This window comes from Leptosomus discolor, chromosome Z (assembly GCF_034619465.1).
Source record: "Leptosomus discolor isolate bLepDis1 chromosome Z, bLepDis1.hap2, whole genome shotgun sequence".
Taxonomy (NCBI): Eukaryota; Metazoa; Chordata; class Aves; order Leptosomiformes; family Leptosomidae; genus Leptosomus; species Leptosomus discolor.
The window spans coordinates 1,938,455-1,958,744 of record NC_141419.1 but is presented as its reverse complement, the minus strand read 5'-3'; the positions used below and the strand labels follow the sequence as shown (position 1 = coordinate 1,958,744).

At 46.0% G+C, this 20,290-nt stretch overlaps 1 protein-coding gene across 1 annotated transcript in view; it reads right to left on the bottom strand.

The window, feature by feature from the left end:
- Positions 1 to 20,290, bottom strand: part of PUM1 (pumilio RNA binding family member 1) — a 79,124-nt gene that overhangs the window by 39,564 nt on the left and 19,270 nt on the right. Inside the window, exons 3-7 of the mRNA XM_086479792.1 lie at positions 20,044 to 20,112; positions 8,516 to 8,624; positions 5,678 to 5,856; positions 2,532 to 2,698; positions 1,282 to 1,552 (exon numbers count right to left, since the gene is read on the bottom strand). Of these exons, the coding sequence (XP_086335918.1) occupies positions 1,282 to 1,552; positions 2,532 to 2,698; positions 5,678 to 5,856; positions 8,516 to 8,624; positions 20,044 to 20,112 (795 nt within the window). The remainder of the gene's footprint in view (positions 1 to 1,281; positions 1,553 to 2,531; positions 2,699 to 5,677; positions 5,857 to 8,515; positions 8,625 to 20,043; positions 20,113 to 20,290) is intronic.

Below are 20,290 nucleotides of genomic sequence, written 5' to 3'. Positions count from 1 at the left end.
TTGAACTTGTAAATGAGCTTTAATTTTAAACAGAAAACACTGACAAAATGCAAATTACAGGCTTCACATTCCTGCAGTTATTTTCCCATATCTAACAGTGCTTTGAAAAGCAATTCACCTATTTAGCTCTAACGTACTGTTTAAAAAAATGCACAAGTTTCACTGTTTGAAAGTAATTCTTGCATTCAAGGTCCTATACCAGAGTAAGACAAAGACTTGAAACTAGCCTTTTTTTTTTTTTTTTAACTACACAGCAGCTATTTAGTTTAATCATTAAAAAAATTTTCCATCATTAACCTCTCAAACATGCTACATAATAAAACAACCGATTAAGCTATAACACAGATATTTACATTGCTTGTAAGACTACGATAACTCTCTGAAGGTGGGTCTTTAGCACAAGCCTGGCAACGGTCTTTCCTCAATACAGAGTGCCAACAGGCTATTTCGCTAGGAAAGATCAGATATTTCAGGAAACCCGAGGCTAGTTATATACTCTTGCAATCAGCTACAACAAAGGATTTTATTCTTCTTTGAGGGATATCATACTTACAAAAGGAAAGTAATAAAAGTTTACAATCGTTACTCAAACTAGCAGGAACAGGACTGGATTACGAGTCGATGGTTGGACCGAGGCCCAGCATTCAAGAGAAGCCAACAGCAAAGCGAGGACTCGGGTTACTTGTCCAGGATGAGAAGCTCAGGCCGCTTGCGTGGGAGAAAAGGTCAAACAAACTCGCTGGGCTGAGATAAAAGTTTTGTAGTATCAGGCTCTGACCTCAGGTTTTAAACCACACTCGGGTACAAGCGAGCCAGTTTAAACCCATCATTCCTTTGGTCTGCCCCGGTTCGGTACTGGGGAGATCCCAGAGCAGGCCTGCAGCACCGTGGCTGAACACTCGTTTGACCTTTACGTTACCTGAAGGGCTCGAGGGTGGGTTGCTGGGGTCTTTTTAGCGGTTTTTACTCATTTAAAACTCTTCTCCAACGCAAACTTACTCAAGTTAACAGCGATCAACACGCAGGGAAGTGCTGTCGATAAGGACCCGTGATAAAGAGCAGCTGACGGCCGCTCAGACGGCCACGTCAAGTAGATCTCCTGCCTCAAGCCCCCTCGGAGGACACCTGCAGCACTCTACAGATGGCACAGAGACGCTGAACCCATTCCGAGCCTTCCTCCATCCCTCTCCCCAGGGCAAGGGCCTGAGCTCGTGCTAACCCCGCGCCGACCCCCCCGGCGGAAGGGGAGCGGTAGGGTAGGGCCAGCGGCTGCCGCTTTACCTGCTGCTGGGAATTGTAATCGAAGAGCCCCACGGTGGCTGCGGCCGAGTCCACAGGTACTTGGGTGCCAGAATAATCGAACTGAAGAGGCTCCATGCCAACGTGCTCCATGGGATCCAGAGGGACGCTCTGGGACTCAATATTGGAGAAATCCTCTACCGGCTTGGCGCCGTTAGTACTGGCCAGCTGCGCTAAGCCCTCTGATCCGTTCTGGTTTGGACCCAGAAGATCCACTTCACTAGCAGAGTTCTGGCAGTTACCAGGTGTACGGCTACGCAAAAAAGAACAGACACTCATCACTACGAAAATCCACTTCATGCCACGTCACACAGCATCTATTAACGGCCACAGACACCAGTACTCACCAGAAGTGCTTTCAGATGTTGTGATAAAGGGGAAGGGGGGATAAAAGGATGGCCTGAAGTATTTTCCTAAATGAATTCTACAGAACAATTTACGTATGTAAAAAACCAAAGCCACCACCCATAAAATCCCCAGTCCCCCTGCCTCCAAGACCTGTTGCAGTACAAGTATAAAAAAAAAAATCCAGTTTCTTTTTTTTCCCCTCAATTCAGAGAGTCAGTCATAACAGGACAGGATTTCAGAAATGCCTAAGTTATTTTTTCCTAAAGCCATTTGGTAATTATTAACCATGTGATGCTCTAGCACTGTATCTCAATTGAAACCTTTCTAAATTAGCTGCCGTGGTTTCCTAATTACCTAACATCAGCATTGGACTCAAGTGGGAAATGGTTCATCCCAACGCAAGGGCCAGCGGCATGCGCCTCAGCACATTTGTGTCACTGTTACAGCTTTCCTACATGCCAACACAAGGCACGGCAAGTAGGTAAGCCAGCAAGAAATACAAATGCATCGATTACATCAATAGCCACAATTTCAGAGAGCTTTAATCTCTTACGAACTACAAGGAACAAGTCCAAACCCCAACTATGATTTACACCAGCACATTAGCAGAGTCAACACCTTCAGCAGGTATTTCCATGGGAATCCCACACGGAGTAACCAAAAATAGGTGTGAAAATAAAACAAGATTACAATATACAGAACTAGGTCTGCAGAGACCAGAGCGATCAGATGTTACCCTCCACCTTCCCAGCGCTTCCCTGTGTACGTGACGTCCTTATGACGGTGTTTCAATGAGTCAAAGGCTTTTTCACTACGCCATGGAAAATCCTTCCAAAAATGTGAGGTGTGACACTGCTTAATTACTCATTAAATAGTGCACGTACCTGAAGTCTTTGACATCCGTGTCGATTCCATTCTGCACAGGCAAACCATTTGTTTTATCCATCACATCCCCCTCCTCCTTCAGATCTCCCAATTTATCGCCATCAAATGTGCCCTTATTTTTCTTATCCCCTTTGTCATTCTCATCATTCTCTGCATCCCTTGGCCCCTAGGCAAAACAGACATTATTTTAATAAGCTTCATTTTCAGATCAATTCTACTTTTATTCCGAGATGGTAACAAAACGAACATGTCACAGTAAAGTAAGTCACTTGCAAACATTAGTTCTTACAAATAAAAATGTAAAAAAGCAAAGTAGTCAATCACAATTGAAGAAATAAGGGAATTAAGACTCACTCTTCCAGGAGAGGCTTTATCTACCTATTCAGTTTCTTTCACTTAGTAACTCAGGGTCTGCTTCTATAGGCTCTAAAAATCCCAACCCAAAATAATTTTAAAGAATACTTATCCAAATCCTCTTTCTAGATGAGACTTCAGCACTTCAAAATTAACTCAGGAACTTTTAAATACACACGGTGGCTCGGTGCCCGGCGGGTTTTTGGCAGCGGGCAGGGGGCTGCAGAGGCAGCTCCTGCAGGAGGCTTCCAGAAGCTCCCCCGGCCCCAATTTTGGACCCGCCTCTGGCCAAGGCCAGGCCAAGGGCGCCTCTGAACAACTACTGAAGGGTGAAAGAACCCGCTGGTCGTCGGCTTTGGTTTTGTCTGTCGGTGTTGGGGGGTGGGAGAGAGCCAGCCCTGCGGACACCCCGGTCAGCGAGGAAGCAGAGGGAGCGGTGCCGGGGCAGGGGTTCCCTGCGGCCCGCGGTTAAGATGGCGGCCGAGCCCCTGCAGCCCCCGGAGCCCAGCGGCGGCCCAGAGGTCGCCCTGCAGCCCGCGGAGGGCCCCGGGCCGGAGGAACAGGGCCCGGGCCCGGAGCAGCCGCGACTGCGGCCGCGCTGGAGCCGCCCGTCGTGTGGGGAGCTGCGGGAAGGCCTCGCGTTGGGGCCGTTGGAGGAGGAATGTCTGCCGGGAGAGGGACCCCGCGGTGGGGCAGGGGAGGAGCTGGAGGACCTCTCTCCCTGAGGATGGAGGAGCAACGGAGACCCCGTGTGCCGGACGGGCTGGGACCCCCGTTCGTGCCCCTGCGCTGCCGGGGGGGAAGAGGGAGCAGAGCTGAGCCCGGGGAGAGCGAGGGGCGGGGGGAGGTGGGTTGTTTTTCGGGCCCGGCTGTATCTGTCGTTCTCCCTGACGGCGGTGGTGGCTCGTGTGGAATGGCTGCTGTCATCCCCAGGGTGAGCCTGTCTGTGCCCGTGCCCACCGCTGCTGAGGGAGCCCTCCCTGGGCTGGGCCTGACCCCGGGGGTTGTATCTTCTCCTCCCCATCCCTCAGGGCACGAGGCAGGGGTGAGCGAGCGGCTGGGGGGGCTCTGCTGCCGGCTGGGGGGGCTCACAGCACAACACGACAGCATGGACTGAAGGGGTACAAACTGAATTAGCGCCTCTCCGAAAGTCACTGTCTCAGTGTCAAAGATGCAGTAACTGGCTGGACAAGTGCATGTATTTGAGCAGAACAGGATCGCCTCAGTTTTGGGGGGGCATTACTGTGATTTGCACAGTGAATTCCAAGGTACAGCTCATTTAAGAGCCCTCAAATCAATCACTAGCTCGATCATTGGTTCATATAATCCTAAAGCACATTGGGCAGGGATAAAAGAAAAAAAAAAGAAAAAAAAAAAAAGGATTTCTGTTCTGTTGAGCATTTTATGAGTGGTATTATATCTGCAGCATTTCTGCCCTTAATGTTTGCATTTTATTTCACTTGGGAGAAGAATAAAAGGTGATTATGCCAGGGGCAGAGTTTTGAACAACAAAAGGAAGAGGAAAAACAACATAATTTATGATAAAAAACAGCAAGGGGCATATAAACACATTTATCAGACAGCTTTGGTGCTGTCACAAAGCCATTCAAACCCTCTCTTCCACTTCATTTGAGCGAAAAGTACTTCGTACATAACAGGGCATTTGAACCTTGTATCAACTAAATAATTTGTCTATGCTCTCTAATGGGAGGGGGGGGATTTATTCCCCCCATATTTAGAAAAAGAAAGATTTTTTTAAAAGCAGATTCTGCTTCTTAAAGAAAACAAAATCGTGTTTCCTTTACTATTAAAGGGCAGGCTTGGAAATGCCAATTGTAAATGCAAATTTGGAGCCCAATTCTCACCCAGACAATGTGATATTCACCACCGAGACCCTTCGTTTCAGAGCTGACATCCCGACTACCAATGCTGCGGAGCAGACACCTCTCCAGCCCCCAGTTCGGAGGATAAATTGCCTCCTTCTACTGATTGTTCTTTTCTCAAAAATCATCTCTCTTAGGCTCGGGGTTCAACAAGGTTATCAGGTGCCCCACTAATGAGGGACAAAAATAAGAGGATGGATGAAGGAAGCCACAAATCAGCTCCCTGAAGAGATGAGCACAGCAGTCTAACAGTAACAAGCCTACTCCGCTTTTATGTTTTTTGACAATTCCTGACCTGGCACTTGGCCGAGGAGGTAGAGCTGCGAGGCAGCCCCTTTTACCCACCAGAGGGATGGGGCTTGGTTATGCCTCTCTCGCCACATCCTTAGATTCGAGGCAGCAGCGACTGTGCTCCCCTCCCCACCCCACGAAGCAGAGCGACTACCGCCATTTCTCCGTAGGAAACGGTCTGCCCTTAAAGCATTCCCCAGCTGGAGTGGCTTTTGTAGCGACGTTACGTTTCTAGCACCATGACATGGAGCTTTTTGTTCTTAGCCAGCAGCAAAGCAGCCACACGCTCACTCAAAAACCACAGGTCTATCTGCCTACTTTTCCAACGACAAGCGTAGCTGGGGTGTTACCGCCGGCGTGCTCACCCCAAGAACCAGGGAACGCCAGCGACCTCCACATCCTCTCCGCCCCTCTCCCACACTGCGTCCCCTAAGTCAAGAGCAACGGTTAAACTGCTACCCTACCCGTCTTAAGAAAGGTAGCTAAGCTAAGAGCAAATAAAAGAAAGAAGAAACATCTGCCTTTAGGAATGGATTAACAGACAAACAAACCAACCAAGCAGCAAATGGAGAAAATAACATAACGGGAACTCAAATGTCAGAATCAGGCACACTTACAAATCCTCCTTTCCTTAGGCAGGAATCTCCAGGAGATGAGCTCAACACATACTCCACCATGCTAACTCCAAGTCCTCCACTCTCTGACCGTGGTGAAAGCACTGAGTTGACTTCACTATTCACATGAAACCCCTGACCAGGTCTTCTCTGAACCATAATTGGTTGGGAAACAGAGTGATCTGGAACAAAAACATGTGTAATTCTTATAAGTAGATCCAGCTATTCAAAGGAGGCAAGTCATTAAACACATACTCTCTAGGGTCTTAATTGTACTAAGTGCCAGCTTTTTGACTCTGAGGACATCCATTAGAAAAAGCGGGGTGGATTTCTCATTTTTTAAATACTAAAAACCTGTAAACCTACAAGCGAGAACTACATTTAAAGTCTAAAATCATAAAATCCCAGAAATTTAAGTCTCTAAGTAAAGGTTGCAATTAAAAACCCCAAAGTTCTAGTCTTTAGCTTTAGTAAAACTTTTACATTAGTACAGCGAAAATACAATCACTCTTGGTTTGTCATTTTCACCATAATCCTACCGTTACACCAGCCTACATTTGTTTTCTTGGTCACGTGAGCTGCCATATTCACATCAGGATCAGAGATTCTTGAGAAAAAGATTACAAGAACCTCATTTCTTCTTCCTCATCCCCTGTCCTCCTGCACCAGCCCCATCCCTTCACCATCCCTGCAGCATGAAGACTTGACATCCAACCAGAACAGACTAAGGATAGATGTCTCCAAGTCCTCACGAGCTCTGCAAAATTTGCTGGCTGGGCAGGAAAAAGCGACCCTACAGCCCCAGCACGGGAAGGGAAGAAGTTCTCTGCTCCTGGCTGCTCAGCTGGCAATTGTCAGGGAGTCAAAAACAATAGGCAGCAGACACAGCAGTTGCCAGGGGATGGTGGAAGGGCCACGCAATGACAGCGATACTGTAGCTTCCTCAAAACAGAGGCATAAGCTGTCAAGAGAAGTAATTCTTTTCTATCACTGCTCCTGGCTACACCTTCCTGCCTTCTCCCTCAAGCCAGCACAAGCATCTACGTGGCCACAAAGTGAAACGGACTGGGGAGACTTCTCGGGGATGAGGCTAACAAAGAAAAAAGGCCGTTTTAACCCAGACCAATTCCCCAGCAGGTTCCACTGCGCTGCTGTGTAACTAGTTCTGCCACCAGGAGGGGAAGAAAGGAGCGGCTGGCATCGGGCAGGACTGGTTCTTCTAGCGGTACCGGCTTGAAGTGTTTGAAACTACAACTTCAAGGTAGAGCAGTGAAGAACTAGAGCCCTACCGGAGGCCGGCAGGGCGTGCTGCGGCCACAGACAGAAAGGAAAAAACGGATGGAGCGAAGGGCATCTTACGGAAAACCAGGCTTCATCAGTTCCACTATTCATGGAACAAACTAGTCCTCTGGCCAAGGACACTTCCACACCCCACCTCCAAGTTGTGCTCCTTGCTCCGGGGCAGTGACCTTGAGCAAATACTCAGACCACAGCTGCTCTCCACTTTGGATGAGCAAAAGGGGAAACGATTGACTTCCCCGACTCAGACACCGGTGGAGGCCACAGCGCAGGAATAAAGGCTGGAAGGTGCACAGGATTAATTGAGAATAAACAAAGGAAGAGATGAGATGAAGGGCTTTGACTCATGGAGATCTGTGACCAGCCAGTGTAGGAGGTTACCTCCCCCAGATGTCTACCCTGCCTGTCTGGTGGATGTAACCAGCCCAGCAACAGAGGCAGCAAAGGAGAAAGTTTCCTCAGCTGTTGGTGTTCAGAGTGGCTCAGCCCTTTAATCTACCCTCAACTCCAGCTCACATCAATAAAACCAGGCACAAACTGTTGCTGAGGACTGGGATGCAGGAGATCCACTGCAGATAGGAGAGTCAGACAGCTGGAGGCAGCAGCTCCCCAAAAAAACTCCCCTGTACCCAGCCAGACTGCAAGATTCAGCTGATCAGATTTTGAGAAGCTTTATTGCCTTTTCACAGCCATTTTGAAATTTAAATAATAAAAAATGCCCTTATCGCTATTCCAATACCTTCACTCTAATAATGGATATTTTCGGCAGGAAAAAACCCACACACAACAGTGAAGCTGCTCTAAATCACATCTCCCCTGGAGCTGCAGGTCTGCGCGCTTGTTTGGAAACTGCACGAGATGCTCAGCAGTGTTTAAGGAGCATATTGATCCCATACAGAAAGCACGGAAAATAAAAAGTAAGAGGTTAGCATTTCAAATTCAGCACATGCATGTGATTTTTTTTTGCCATTTAACTACAACGAACCTGAACACTCTCCCCTTAAATTCAAAATAAGGGACAGTCTCTGATCCAAGAACAAAATTCTTAGCAGATACACTTCAACAGTACTAATTCAAAACACCGCTGGTTTTCCCCTTTTTAAACTGAATGTTGTTGGGTTTTGGTTCATCGGTTTAGTACTTAAAAACTTGTGGGTTTTTGTTTGGGGTTTGCGTTTGGTTTTTGTTTTGGGGGGTTTTTACTACTCTTGTGCTCTTTGTTCAAACTTACAAATAATCCATCCCAAGGCAGAAAATACATCAGAAAGTTTAAATTGAAATTTTAACGGAAACCTAAAGTGTTTAAGCAGATAAACACAAGGGTACACATGTTCACATTAGACAATCTTTTTATAACTATGGATATCTTTTAAGTCTATCACAAAGCAATGTAGGTTTTTCTATTGGTCTTCTATTATTTAAAACAGATGTTTTAAAAGTCTTTTAAAAGCTGTCTCATCCAGACCGGCCAGCAATTTTGAGTAGATGAGTTGCACATTTCTGTATTCAACCCCAACTAAATTAAGTAAATAATTGAGCTACCTGATGTTCCCCAAGCACTGTCTCTCCACTGATCTCCCAGAAATATCCCTTTTGGTCCATCTTTGCTGGAATCATCAGATTCCCAAAACTTTTTACCCGGCAACAGCTGCTGCAATTAAAAAAAACAAAACAAAACAAAACAAAGCATGATTAAAATAAGTATAAAATGCAAACATAAACCATAAGCGACTCCCTTCTAAACATGAATCAATCATTAACACAAACTGATACATGCTTTATAATCAAAATATTTATATACTCCTAGGGTGAACGCCACACAGCAGCTGAGATAATGATTCAATCTCCGCAATCCTCTTACATTCTTAAATGCTTTATGAACCCCACACACGTAAGCACACACATACAATTTACATTCTCAGCCTCCCAGCACGAGAGCCGCTTGCAAGGAAAACACGAGCAGAAACAACCTGTTTGGATCAGAACGTTACTGCGACTTCCACCGGAGCTGTCAGGGTGCCTCTGAAACTACCCAGCATTTCCAGCACAAATTCTTGCCTTCAAGTACTGAGGTTCTGATGCTGGCAGGGACAGAACAACTCAAGAGGTGCCAAGAGCTCCTACTTCTCGCTTATTTAATGACCGCTGTGGACTCTCCACGCTATGAAGGTTATTTGTAAACGCTAATAAGAGTGAACAGTTCTGGGCCACCGCACCTGCCACACATGTGTTGTTCCCACCGGATGAAGAGAGACCCAAGGTTAGGCACTTAGGGACACCGAGACAGAAAGTCATCCTGGGCTCGAATGAATCCAAGGAAGATTGTTCTGAAGTTCAGAAGACGGCAGAAAGAACAAAGCGCCCTATTGAGCAGCTGTATTTTGAAAAATACCGGCTTCACCGAGGAAACACCTGCTGCGTGGCATCTACATATGGCAAGGGGAATTTCGAGCCCTGCTTAAGTGCCTTAGATGTCAAGCACACAATCTTCAAATTAAATCTTCTGGTTGAACGAGACGTACGCAATTCAGACAGGAAACAACAGTACATTCAGAGCAAATTAACAAAATAAATGAGCCTTGCCTGCTGAAGCTGGAATAAAACTAAAGGAACTGGAAGATTAACAAGTACTTGCATCTGTTTGAAATTACCATAGAACAAACAAGAATCATCAGATTAGTCGACGTCTCCTGTATATCAGAAGTGTTGATAACGCTATACTCCATCAGCAGACGTGCAAATTTAAGGCTACAGCATCACAGAGTAAAGAGGCTGCTGGATGAAGACGAAGCAAGCATAAATGATTTAAGAGCTCCCAGCTTGCAGTGTACCCTCGTGTCAGACAGACAACCAGACAAGTTGTGCTCACCCCTTGCTTTCCAACTTACGGAAGATCTGTTTACTCAGAAATGTGAAGCAGGTCTGTACGTATGAGATAAAACCCAAGGTTCAGATTTGGATAACTGGACAGATTACACAGAAGACAGCAACATCAATTTTACCCCACACCTGAAAAGCAGAATTCATTCCAAATTCTAACTGAAAAAAAAAAAAATCAAAACAAACAAGCACCACCACAGATAAGACAGCAATTACATTCAGCTATTTAACCAACACTCAAAGTTGCTGTGGACTACAAGTAATCCTGCTTTTGCACCAAGATCAGCAGGGAATAAGATCCCTCCATGACTGAAACACGGCATTTGCCTACCGGGGAAAATAAATAAATAAATGCAATCCCTCTGGGAAAAAAAAAAAGCCCTTGTACCAGCACAAGATGGAGGGCAGGCACGGCGGCCGAGCGGCGTCAGGGGCTCCTGGTCAAGCCCCGAGCTGTACCCAGACCCGCGCGTGTTCCAGCAGCACAAACACCCCCCCAGCTCCTCAGCCCGCTGCCGCTGCTGACAAAAGCCCTGAGCAAGAGCTGGCGTGGGGGCGTTTTCCAGCCGAACCGCCACATTTACGCATACACCTGCACGTTGTCTATACAGGCACACAGGGATGTAAACCAAAGCAATCCTCACCTACAGAGGGTGAATCACCATCTCAAACTAACACATAACAGGCCCAATTTCAGGGTGACGGGTGTGCCAGTAACACTCCTCTTGCGCCAGGCACACCAGGAGCTCCAGCACAGAGGTCACCACTTTGGAACCAGCTGAGATCCTACAAGGCTGAAGACACCGTGCAAGTGTGTGTGTGTGCGCTGTTTGCTACCACCGCACTAAGCAACACTTATTTACAGATCAATGTTGCTCAATTAAATTGCAGGTTTTCTTCTACTGAAAGTATACACTTGTGTAACTCACTTCCTCACCCTAACGTCCTCTTCCAACTCGCAACAGCCTGCCTCCTACTAACACAAAAGCAAAAATCTTCATACTAGTTTTCAATCTAAGGATGAGAGGAGCTCCTTCACCTTCTACGCCCAAGCACAAAGCAGTGCACTCCAAAGTTACGTGCACTTCAACCCTACCTGGATGTACAGGCTCCTGTACCTGGGCTGTCCCCAGGGCAGGTGAAAGAGTTGTACAAAAAATGTCAGGGACACACGGGACTTGAACCCACCCTGCTTCACAGTATTCATTACAGGTGCAGAGTCCAGAAGCACAGAATGGTTCGGGTTGGAACAGACCTTCAAAGATCATCTAATCCATTCCCGGTCCCCACCATGAGCACGGACATCTTTCAGCTTGCTCAAAGCCCCGTCCAACCTGACCCTGAAGACTTCCAATGATGGGGCATCCACACAAATGATCAGAGGGATGGAACAACTCCCCTGTGAGGATGGGCTGAGGGAGTTGGGGGTTGTTCAGCCTGGAGAAGAGAAGGCTCCAGGGAGACCTTAATGTGGCCTTTCGCTACTTAAAGGGGGCTTCTCAGAAAGATGGGGACAAACTTTTTAGTAGGGCCTGTAGCAACAGGACAAGGGGTACTGCTTTTAAAATCAAAGAAGGTAGATTCAGCCTAGATATATGGAAGAAATCTTTTATGATGAGGGTAGTGAAACACTGGACCAGGGGTGGTAGATGCCCCATCCCTGGAAACATTCAAGGTCAGGTTGGATGGGGCTCTGAGCAACCCGATCTGGCTGAAGATGTCCCTGCTCACCGCTGGGGCGTTGGAACTAGCTGACCTTTGAGGGGCCCTTCCAACCTGAACTACCCCATGATTCTATGATCCACAACTTCTCTGGAAAACCTCTTCCAGCATCTCACAATCCTCGCTGTAAGGAAGTTCTTCCTTGTGTCCAAGAAGTCTCTCCTTCCTTTCCCTACAACCAAATAATTAGTTCAAAACACTGGCTTTGAGTATCAGAACTTTTCCCCAGTTTCTCGATATTTGGCACACATCCAAGCCTACGAACTCCATATCCTGCATGCAGTCTGTCCAAGCAAGACCATTTAATTGCCTATTTTCTCCACAATTATCCCATTCTAGTTTCAATCTTTTGCAGCAGCAAGTCATTTCCACCCGAATCTCTCAGAAAGGTTAAAATTCAAAGTGAGAAAGCATTTTAATACAAGTGCTAAGCTTCCTATGGGTTTTTATTGTCTCTTCCTACTGAGAGGACAAGATTCAACTTGTTCTTTTAACTCTCAAGCCACGGAATAGAAAACCCAGTGTTTTCCCCAGCTGCTCCTTCTCTGCAACCAGTAGAAGAAACATCATGAGGCATCGGCACGTCACTCGCTTAGAAATGTGTCGGTGCCTTTAGGATTTATCCTTGCATAGTAAACACAGCGTAGGACTGCTCCTGCTTCTCTCAGCTGAACGATAAAAGCTGACAAATTTGCACCACGCTCCTCTTTTATGTAACCCAAAAATAACTCTAGACAACTGTAAGGACAAGCGACTCCCATCAGCAAAACTAATTTCAAAACACACAGACTAACCTGTTCCTCCATCTGCACCACGGGGTGACGTTAAGGAGGTGAAAGCCAAGGCAGTGCTCTCTAGTATTCATAAACATAAACACACATCACATGTGTTACAATTTTTTTTTAAGCTTCTGTCATTCCCATATTTCTTAAAATGCAGCTTTTTCACTCCTGCTGCTGCCACCCCAGAAAAAAAAAAAAAAAAAAAAAAATCACTACTCTCTTCTCATTCCCCTTCAAGGAATTCTGAAGAAGAAAGGAATACAGGCAGACTAAACAAAATTTTAGCTGCAACCAAACACTTCTCATTTCCTTTGACAACACCTTACAGTGTAGAAGGACACAATCTGCTCTGCAGTCACACCTCAAATAAAGGATGAGCGGGGGCATGGGCTTGCAGAAAGCAGATAGGAAAGAATGAGCAGAAGAGTATTTCCTTTTCAAGAAAAGAGCAATCTCTAATTTACAAGAAAATCGAACTCCTTTCATAAGCTCCTGAGTTTCCAAAACGTTAATAAGTATTCCTGATATACACAAGAAAGCGATAGTGAACTCTAAACTTAGGAAATTTATTTCTACTTTAAATTAAAAGGCAAAGTGGAAAGTAACCAAAAAAATCAAGTATAACGCAAGCCTAAGAGGAAATCTGCAGCTCTAAAGCAGCACAGAAAAGGGCAGCAGAGTGCTCAGCAACTGCCTGGTAAGTGCAGTCACAGCAATCGGTGATCTCAACATCTTTAAAGTAAACCTAAAATCTGAAGCAAACGCATGTGAAGGTCCAGTAGTTACTTCTGAAGAATTCTGCTGCAGTTCAACCTCCCTTCTTGGTTTTAACACTTTGAGGCACTCGCCTTCTCATGCAACATAAACAGCGGCAACAAAAAAAAAAAAAAAATCACACAATCACAGAATGTGGGGGGTTGGAAGGGACCTCAAAAGATCATCCAGCCCAACCCCCCTGCCAGAGCAGGACCACCCAGAACAGGTCACCCAGGAACACGTCCAGGCGGGTTTTGGATGTCTCCAGGGAAGGAGACTCCACAGCCTCCCTGGGCAGCCTGTGCCAGGGCTCTGTCACCCTCACAGGGAAAAAGTTTTTCCTGATGTTTATGTGGAACCTCCTGTGCTCCAGCTTGCACCCGTTGCCCCTTGTCCTGTCACTGGCCATCACGGAGAAGAGCCCGGCTCCACCCTCCTGATACTCGCCATTACAGATTCATTAACATTGATGAGGTCACCCCTCAGCCTCCTCTTCTCCAAACTCAAGAGCCCCAGCTCCCTCAGCCTTTCATCATGAGGGAGATGTTCCACCCCCTCAAACACCTTTGTGGCTCTGCGCTGGGCTCTTCCCAGCAGTTCCCCGTCCTTCCTGAACGGAGGGGCCCAGACCTGGACACACTATTCCAGATGGGGTCTCACCAGGGCAGAGCAGAGGGGGAGGAGAACCTCTCTCGACCTACTGGCCACAGCCCTTCTAATCCACCCCAGCATGCCACTGGCCTTCTTGGCCACAAGGACACGTTGCTGGCTCAGATTTTTCATTTCCACCATTTTAAAGTCTACAACACATTCCCAAACCAGCAGCTCCAGCAGAACTCATCAGAGTAAGGCCACGCTTCCACAATGCTTTGCCTTCAGCAGCAACACCAGGCTAAGCTATTGCCCCCCGCACGTCCCAGGTGCCAGAGCACACGGGCCCCTCACAGCCCCTCGTTAGCAAGAACGGTCTTTTGCAGGTCCACGTTGCAAACTGGTCAGAGCCTTTGCAAAGAGCAGCCTGCAAATTTGGCCGCTGAGGGGGCTCCAGAAGGTAAGGGGAGAAGTTTACAACACACCCACAAGCACCCCCGGCTGCCGGGAGAACAGTATCTTAAACCAGTGTTGCCCATAAAGGCATGCTGGGTCTCATGAAACAGCTTTGAATCTCAATTATATCAAAATTATAAACTACAAATGTGGAAAGGGACATCCACAGACATGAGGCACCATGGCCAGACAGCCTTCATACACACCTGTGTATATACACATACACCGAAGCCAGGTGCACGCTCCTAACTGAAAGGTAAGGAAAACAAACACTTCACATGAATACCCGTTTAGGAACCACAGCAACAAGCTGGGTTATGAAGTGAAATAGACAGAGCAAGCTTTTCTTTGTATTCTGGCTCCTCATTTACATAAATATTTCAATTTTCCTGATCATACAAACTGGGTCACTACCACAAAAGGTAGCAAGACCACCGCCTCTGGCTGGAGGGTGACTTCAGACTAATTTAGTTCTTCATTGTTTCACTTACCCTCTACCCCTTTCTCAAGGGTGAAAACACATCCACTTACCACCAAGATCCCGAAGAACCACGCCTGAACACCTTCTTACAGTTTTGCAGTCAATCACAGAAAGATTAGAAAAACTCCTAATACTCACTATCTTGTGCCCACACACCCCCTTACTGCACAAACAACTACAACTCCATCTCCTTGAGTTTAATCTTTTTCCCCCAGAAGCATAAAGTTTCCAACTGCAAGCTCTGTACCATAAGCAGAAAGAAAGAGAATATAAATGTTTATTTTACGTACAGAATCCAGATGCAGTTACAGATATTGGGGAGAGGAAAAACCAAAAGACAGTATTAACAGATGGCAATGGGGCTCCTTGCTCTGTCAAGCACTGCTCCAACCAAAATTAGAGGTTTAGCAAGCAGTACTCATCTGTACTGAATTATGCAACAGGCTGCCAAAGCGACAAATTTTTCCTCAGGGAAAGTTGTCAGTTGCAATGGAAAAAAAAAAAAAAAATTTAAGTGAATATCATCCAGTTCTTCAGGTTGGAAATTAAAAAAGAACATGCAGCAGTTTAGAACTAGGGTAGTTTATTTGTTCTCCAGTTTTTATTAAAATTGACCCTATCGAGTATGAAAATAATCCTTCTAAGTCCTCTTACAGAGGACTTACAGAGTTAGGCCAATATTCAATCCAGCAGAGCGGGGAGGAGGGGAGGGGATGACTCACACACCAACAAAAGCAATGCTACAACCAACCTATAGATCCCACTGAGATGGGATTATGTTAGACAAATTAAGTAAACTGATCTCCTTCCGACAAGGCAAATATGAAGAGAAAAGCCATCTGTGCAGCTGAAGAACTCTGTTTAATCTGCAGAAACAGGTAGGAGAAGGCAGAGTGGGTATTCACAAGTCACACTGGGCAGCACTGCAGGTTTACAAACACTAAGACGTTATCTACCCTCAAAAAACAGTGCCACCTAAAAACCAAACAAGGCAGGGAGGCTGAGCACACAACAAGCAGCCCGAGCTGCAGTGCCACCAGCAGCTGCGCAGGTGCTGCAAGGACGGCTTTGGCTCTCCCATCCCAAAGAACAGGCAGCTTTCTGCCGGCTCAGGGAATTAAACTGGCTCGCAGGAGGGTCTGATAGGACAAAAGGAAAGAGACAGGATCATATGATTGGGAACATAGTGGAGAAGGTTAATAAAATATAAAAATATCTCCACCTTGCCGGGACAGCAAGCCGTTGAGCAGTCTAACCCCATTTCACTGACCCTGCAACCGTAAGCTGCCCTCGGCTGCTGCCAGCAGCCACCCAGCCATGGTCTTGCTCCGCTCTTGTCCCGGTTCTGGTGCTCTCAGACCCTGCCCTGAGCCATCCTGCTGCCAGCGGAGCTGCTGCGGCACCATCATGCTCCACAAACACGGCTTCAATCCTCCCATTTCTATGGCTGCTAGCACCAGACAAATTGAAGGGGGGCAAAAAAAGCCAACCAAGCACAACTGAACAGCAACTTTATTCAAAACTGTCAATACCCCCCAGCCCAGCTGCCAACAAATCAAGTTTATAAGAACACAGTCAAGGCACCACTAGCAGGGAAAGCAGAGGTATGTGTGAGTTTCAGGTTTTTTGGGGGTTTGTTTCCTTTTTTTTTTTTTTTTTTAAATGAGATACAACAATGTCTAGGCCCAGTGTCACTCTGCTTAAAGGCAAGCGCTGGTCACTGGAGAGGCAGGGGCTTATCTTGGACCTAACCCATTGCATCAAGGGGACAAACACGGACATGGTGAACCACTATCACTTCAGCCTCTGATGGTTAAGAGCTCTGCTACAAGCCATGGGGGTTACAGCAATTTCACTCTTTAGCCAGTCAGATCTACACTAGAACCCAGCACCAAAACCTGCAGGGTACAGCAGCAGACAGCAGTAATTCAACGCTTGTCAGGTGAAATGGAAAATATTTCTTGCCAGAATTTCTTTTCAAGTGTAGGCTGAGATGCACTGGTACCCCCGACATTCATACTTCAAAATTTTTGATCCAACTCCTTCCATTTTTGAAGTTAAGAACCTACCAGTTGCCTAATGTCTTTCTGTTCCCATCCTCCTCCCACCCTCCCGGATTAAGTTACAGCCAGCCACTCACCAAGCTGCTCTTTTATTCCAGGCTCATCTCACAGCATAACCTGCTACCAAACCGAGAATGCTGCCGCAGCTCAAAACGCACGTGACGCACCGATGACAACCACCACCTCACACTGCCCACTATCCCCAAAAGACGCTGTACGGATGTTCAAGATTGCAAAGCTACGGATAAAAGGTATTTAAGTGAAGAAAGGCAGATATCCAGCTCCCCTGTCTTGAAGGCCAGAAAAGAGACCTTGCATAGCTCACGTTAAGCCTCAGATAAGTCTCACTGCTGCGTGACCAGGGACCTGAGAAGATGGCACAGCAGCACAGACACATGTCCTAGTCTATGTGCTAAAGCTGCAAAACCGACTGGCTCCTACGGGTGACTTCTGAAGAGCTGTCCTCTTTCTTCACCAGTTGCTTTTTATTACTTTCTGGTTCAACATGTGCCAAGAAGAGGAGTTTGACACAGAACTAGTGAAGATGTGGCTCGTAGTAAGGCTCCAAGATGATTTCCTTCGTTACAGCCAACAACCTGGACAGAGGGCTAAAGAAAAAAAAAAAGGGGGAGAACAGATACCCCCTTTAGAAGGCTACTTTCAACACTATCGACCATGTTGGCTATCAACAGCACAAATCTTTTCCATTTTAGAGCAGGGCAAAAGAGGTTTCTGTGGCTCTTCAACCTCACACTTGAGAAGTATTGCACTTTCACTCACACAGAAAGCTGGGGGGGTTACAAGGCTGGCTGCAGTGGGAGAAGGTGGAATTCTGAAGGCACAACGCAGATGAAAGTCGTGGGTTTTTTTTTAAACTATTCTTAATTTCTCCAGATTAGGATGTCTGGTCATCACCAAATATTATCTATCCTGCTGTCAAAATCCAAGAGATTTAATTGTTTGACAGCGCCCTTTAAAAAAAAGCTCTGATGTCTTCAGAGGCCCAAACTCCTTAAATCACTAAAATTATGATGAAGTTGCTTACCAAGAAGCAAGAAAAGAAGAAGATAAAAAGACACACTAAGTGTGTCAACATTCCTTTCCTCATCTTTCTCCTGCAGGTTTTTCACTATCAACTCCAAGTATAAGACTGTTGGCCCTTCCTGCAGGTAAGGCTCAGAAGACACACGATCAAGAAATACAGATCGTATCTTCTCCTCATTTATTTCAGACTTTAATTTTTTACTTAGTACACTGACTTTCTCTGTGAGTTTCCTTCACATTCCAGGAGCAGGAGGAGGGCAAGTGCCTTGCTAAGGCATCTCAACAGACAGGGCATGCTGCACAAAACCAAAGTCTGCAGGTGAAGAACACCGTCTCAAAAGCCAACAGACGCATCCTGCGAGGATCCCAGTTTACATAAAATCAGCCAGCTGGATCTATGTTGAAATACCTTGGGGAAATACAGAGAAAATTCAATGGATAAAGAAATGAAACTGTGGCACTGAGGGAGAAAAACCCCCAGAGAAACAAGATATAGTGTCTTAGCTTAGAGAGAAGGGTGAAATGTCACCTTTCCTGGAAAAGCATCCACATTCCAGTATGTGGAAAAGCCCAGTGACAAAATGATGCCATCCCCACAGCTTTCTGCATCACGGTTACAAGGCGGCAGCAGCCGGGAGAGGGGGGAAGGTGAGTCATCACTGGGAGGCAAACCTCACATCCTCCAAAAGACCCAAACACACTTCTCTCAAGATATGGCTAAATAAACTAAGAGTTGGTCAAAATCTGCGTTTTTAGGAATGCCTCCAGGCATTTAAGCGAACATGACCTAATGCCATGTTAAGCTCAAAACAAGTGCTGTACTTACTCTTAACGGGCTTGCAAAGAGCCTGTACGCTTATCTGTGCTTATCTATCTGAAAATGAACGTCTTGCCCAAGTGGGGTGTTAAAAAAATAATATTCACAGAACATTCACACCCCCATCATTCCACTGGCATGCTTCATATGGAGGCACATCAGCTGTTTTTCAGCAGCTTTAGACAGATTTTTAATGTCATGTTTTCTTCTTTGTACATCATTTTCATCTACTCTTAGGCAATACTCCCAATGTAGGTTAATATAACCTAGAGAAACAGAGATTTCCCCATCGGGTACTGCCAAATTAAAATACAACTCAGTATTAACAACCTTACAGAGAAGGAAGGAAGGAAGGATGGAGAGAAGCTAAGCTGCAAGCACCATGAATTCCCTGAGGTCTTTCACCTGAGAGAGGGCACCTTCTTATGAATCCCACCACGCTACAGTCTTCGAAATAGTAACTTTTGGGTTCTAGGGATTTTTTTTTTTTTTTTTTTTAACCTGGCTCATAAACTAGGTAACAGAGATTGGATGGACTAAAAGTGGAGAAAATAAACTAGTCTGAACTTGACAGGCAGGAATGCAAAAAGGAAGGCTCCCCAAAACAACAGACCTGTATCAAGCTGACCTGCTGTACATTAACACCCTCCTACAAGACACGATCTTCTCATCTCTGTTCTTCCACAAGCCTCTCAAGGGACTGACCATAAAGGAAGAGGGAACGAGGTAAGGAAAAGAAGCGTTTACATACAACTTTCAGGAACCTAACACAGCCAACTACAGTAACTTGCTATTCTTTCAAGGCACTCTAAAAATAGCTAAACTTTCTCTTTTCAAAGAAAACCAATGGCCAGCTCCCCCAAACTGGCCACCTCCCGCAGAACTGCCACCTCCTTACTGCGCTGAGATTAAAGTAACTCTCACCGGGTTTCTGCAAAGCCAGAACCGAAGGGCCCATTATCTGGCAACTCCTGCTCAGTCCTTTGACCTGTCCGAAGCGCTTATCACTTCTGCAGCCCTTGATTACATTGCCCAGGCACTGCAAACGTTAAACACAGTCCTGTGCTTTATGACAAGAGCCAAAAGGTGGCCGGGAGTAGAAACAGGGCAGCAGACAACGACAGACAGCTAAACCCACAATATTATGGGGTCTGAGATCACTGGATCCCAAAATAAACATGCTACAAGTATTCTAACACTTGTCACAAGACATATTTCTAACTGTTCTTTTACAACCACCATTTTACTGTTTGATGATACAACAGGTGGAGGGCTTAGCTGTTCCTCCTACTAAGATGCATTCCAGCCTGAAAGGTTTTTATTTTGTTCAAGCGCACACACACACACACACACGCTTCACAGTCATAATGGAGAATTCTCAAGTTCAGAATCATTCCAGCAGCCTCAAAAAACTGTTAGTTATTTTCCTCCTCCCCCCCAAAATACATAGATTTTTTTTCTACAGGCCTTTCACTTACCTCCCCCATAGCCCGTCCTTCCAGAGCAAGCGCTTGAAAATCATGATTCAGTTCATCCATGGAACGCACCTATTTATAGATGGGCAAGAAAAATACATGAGGAAATGCCTGTATTTGTTTTTCTTAATAATAATCATAGTTTACAGCAATTTTTCTGATACAGACTGAGAGTTACATTCCATATTACAGCATATAAGACAGTTATTGAGCTCCAAAAGATGACTTACCTTTAAGACTCTCAGAAGCT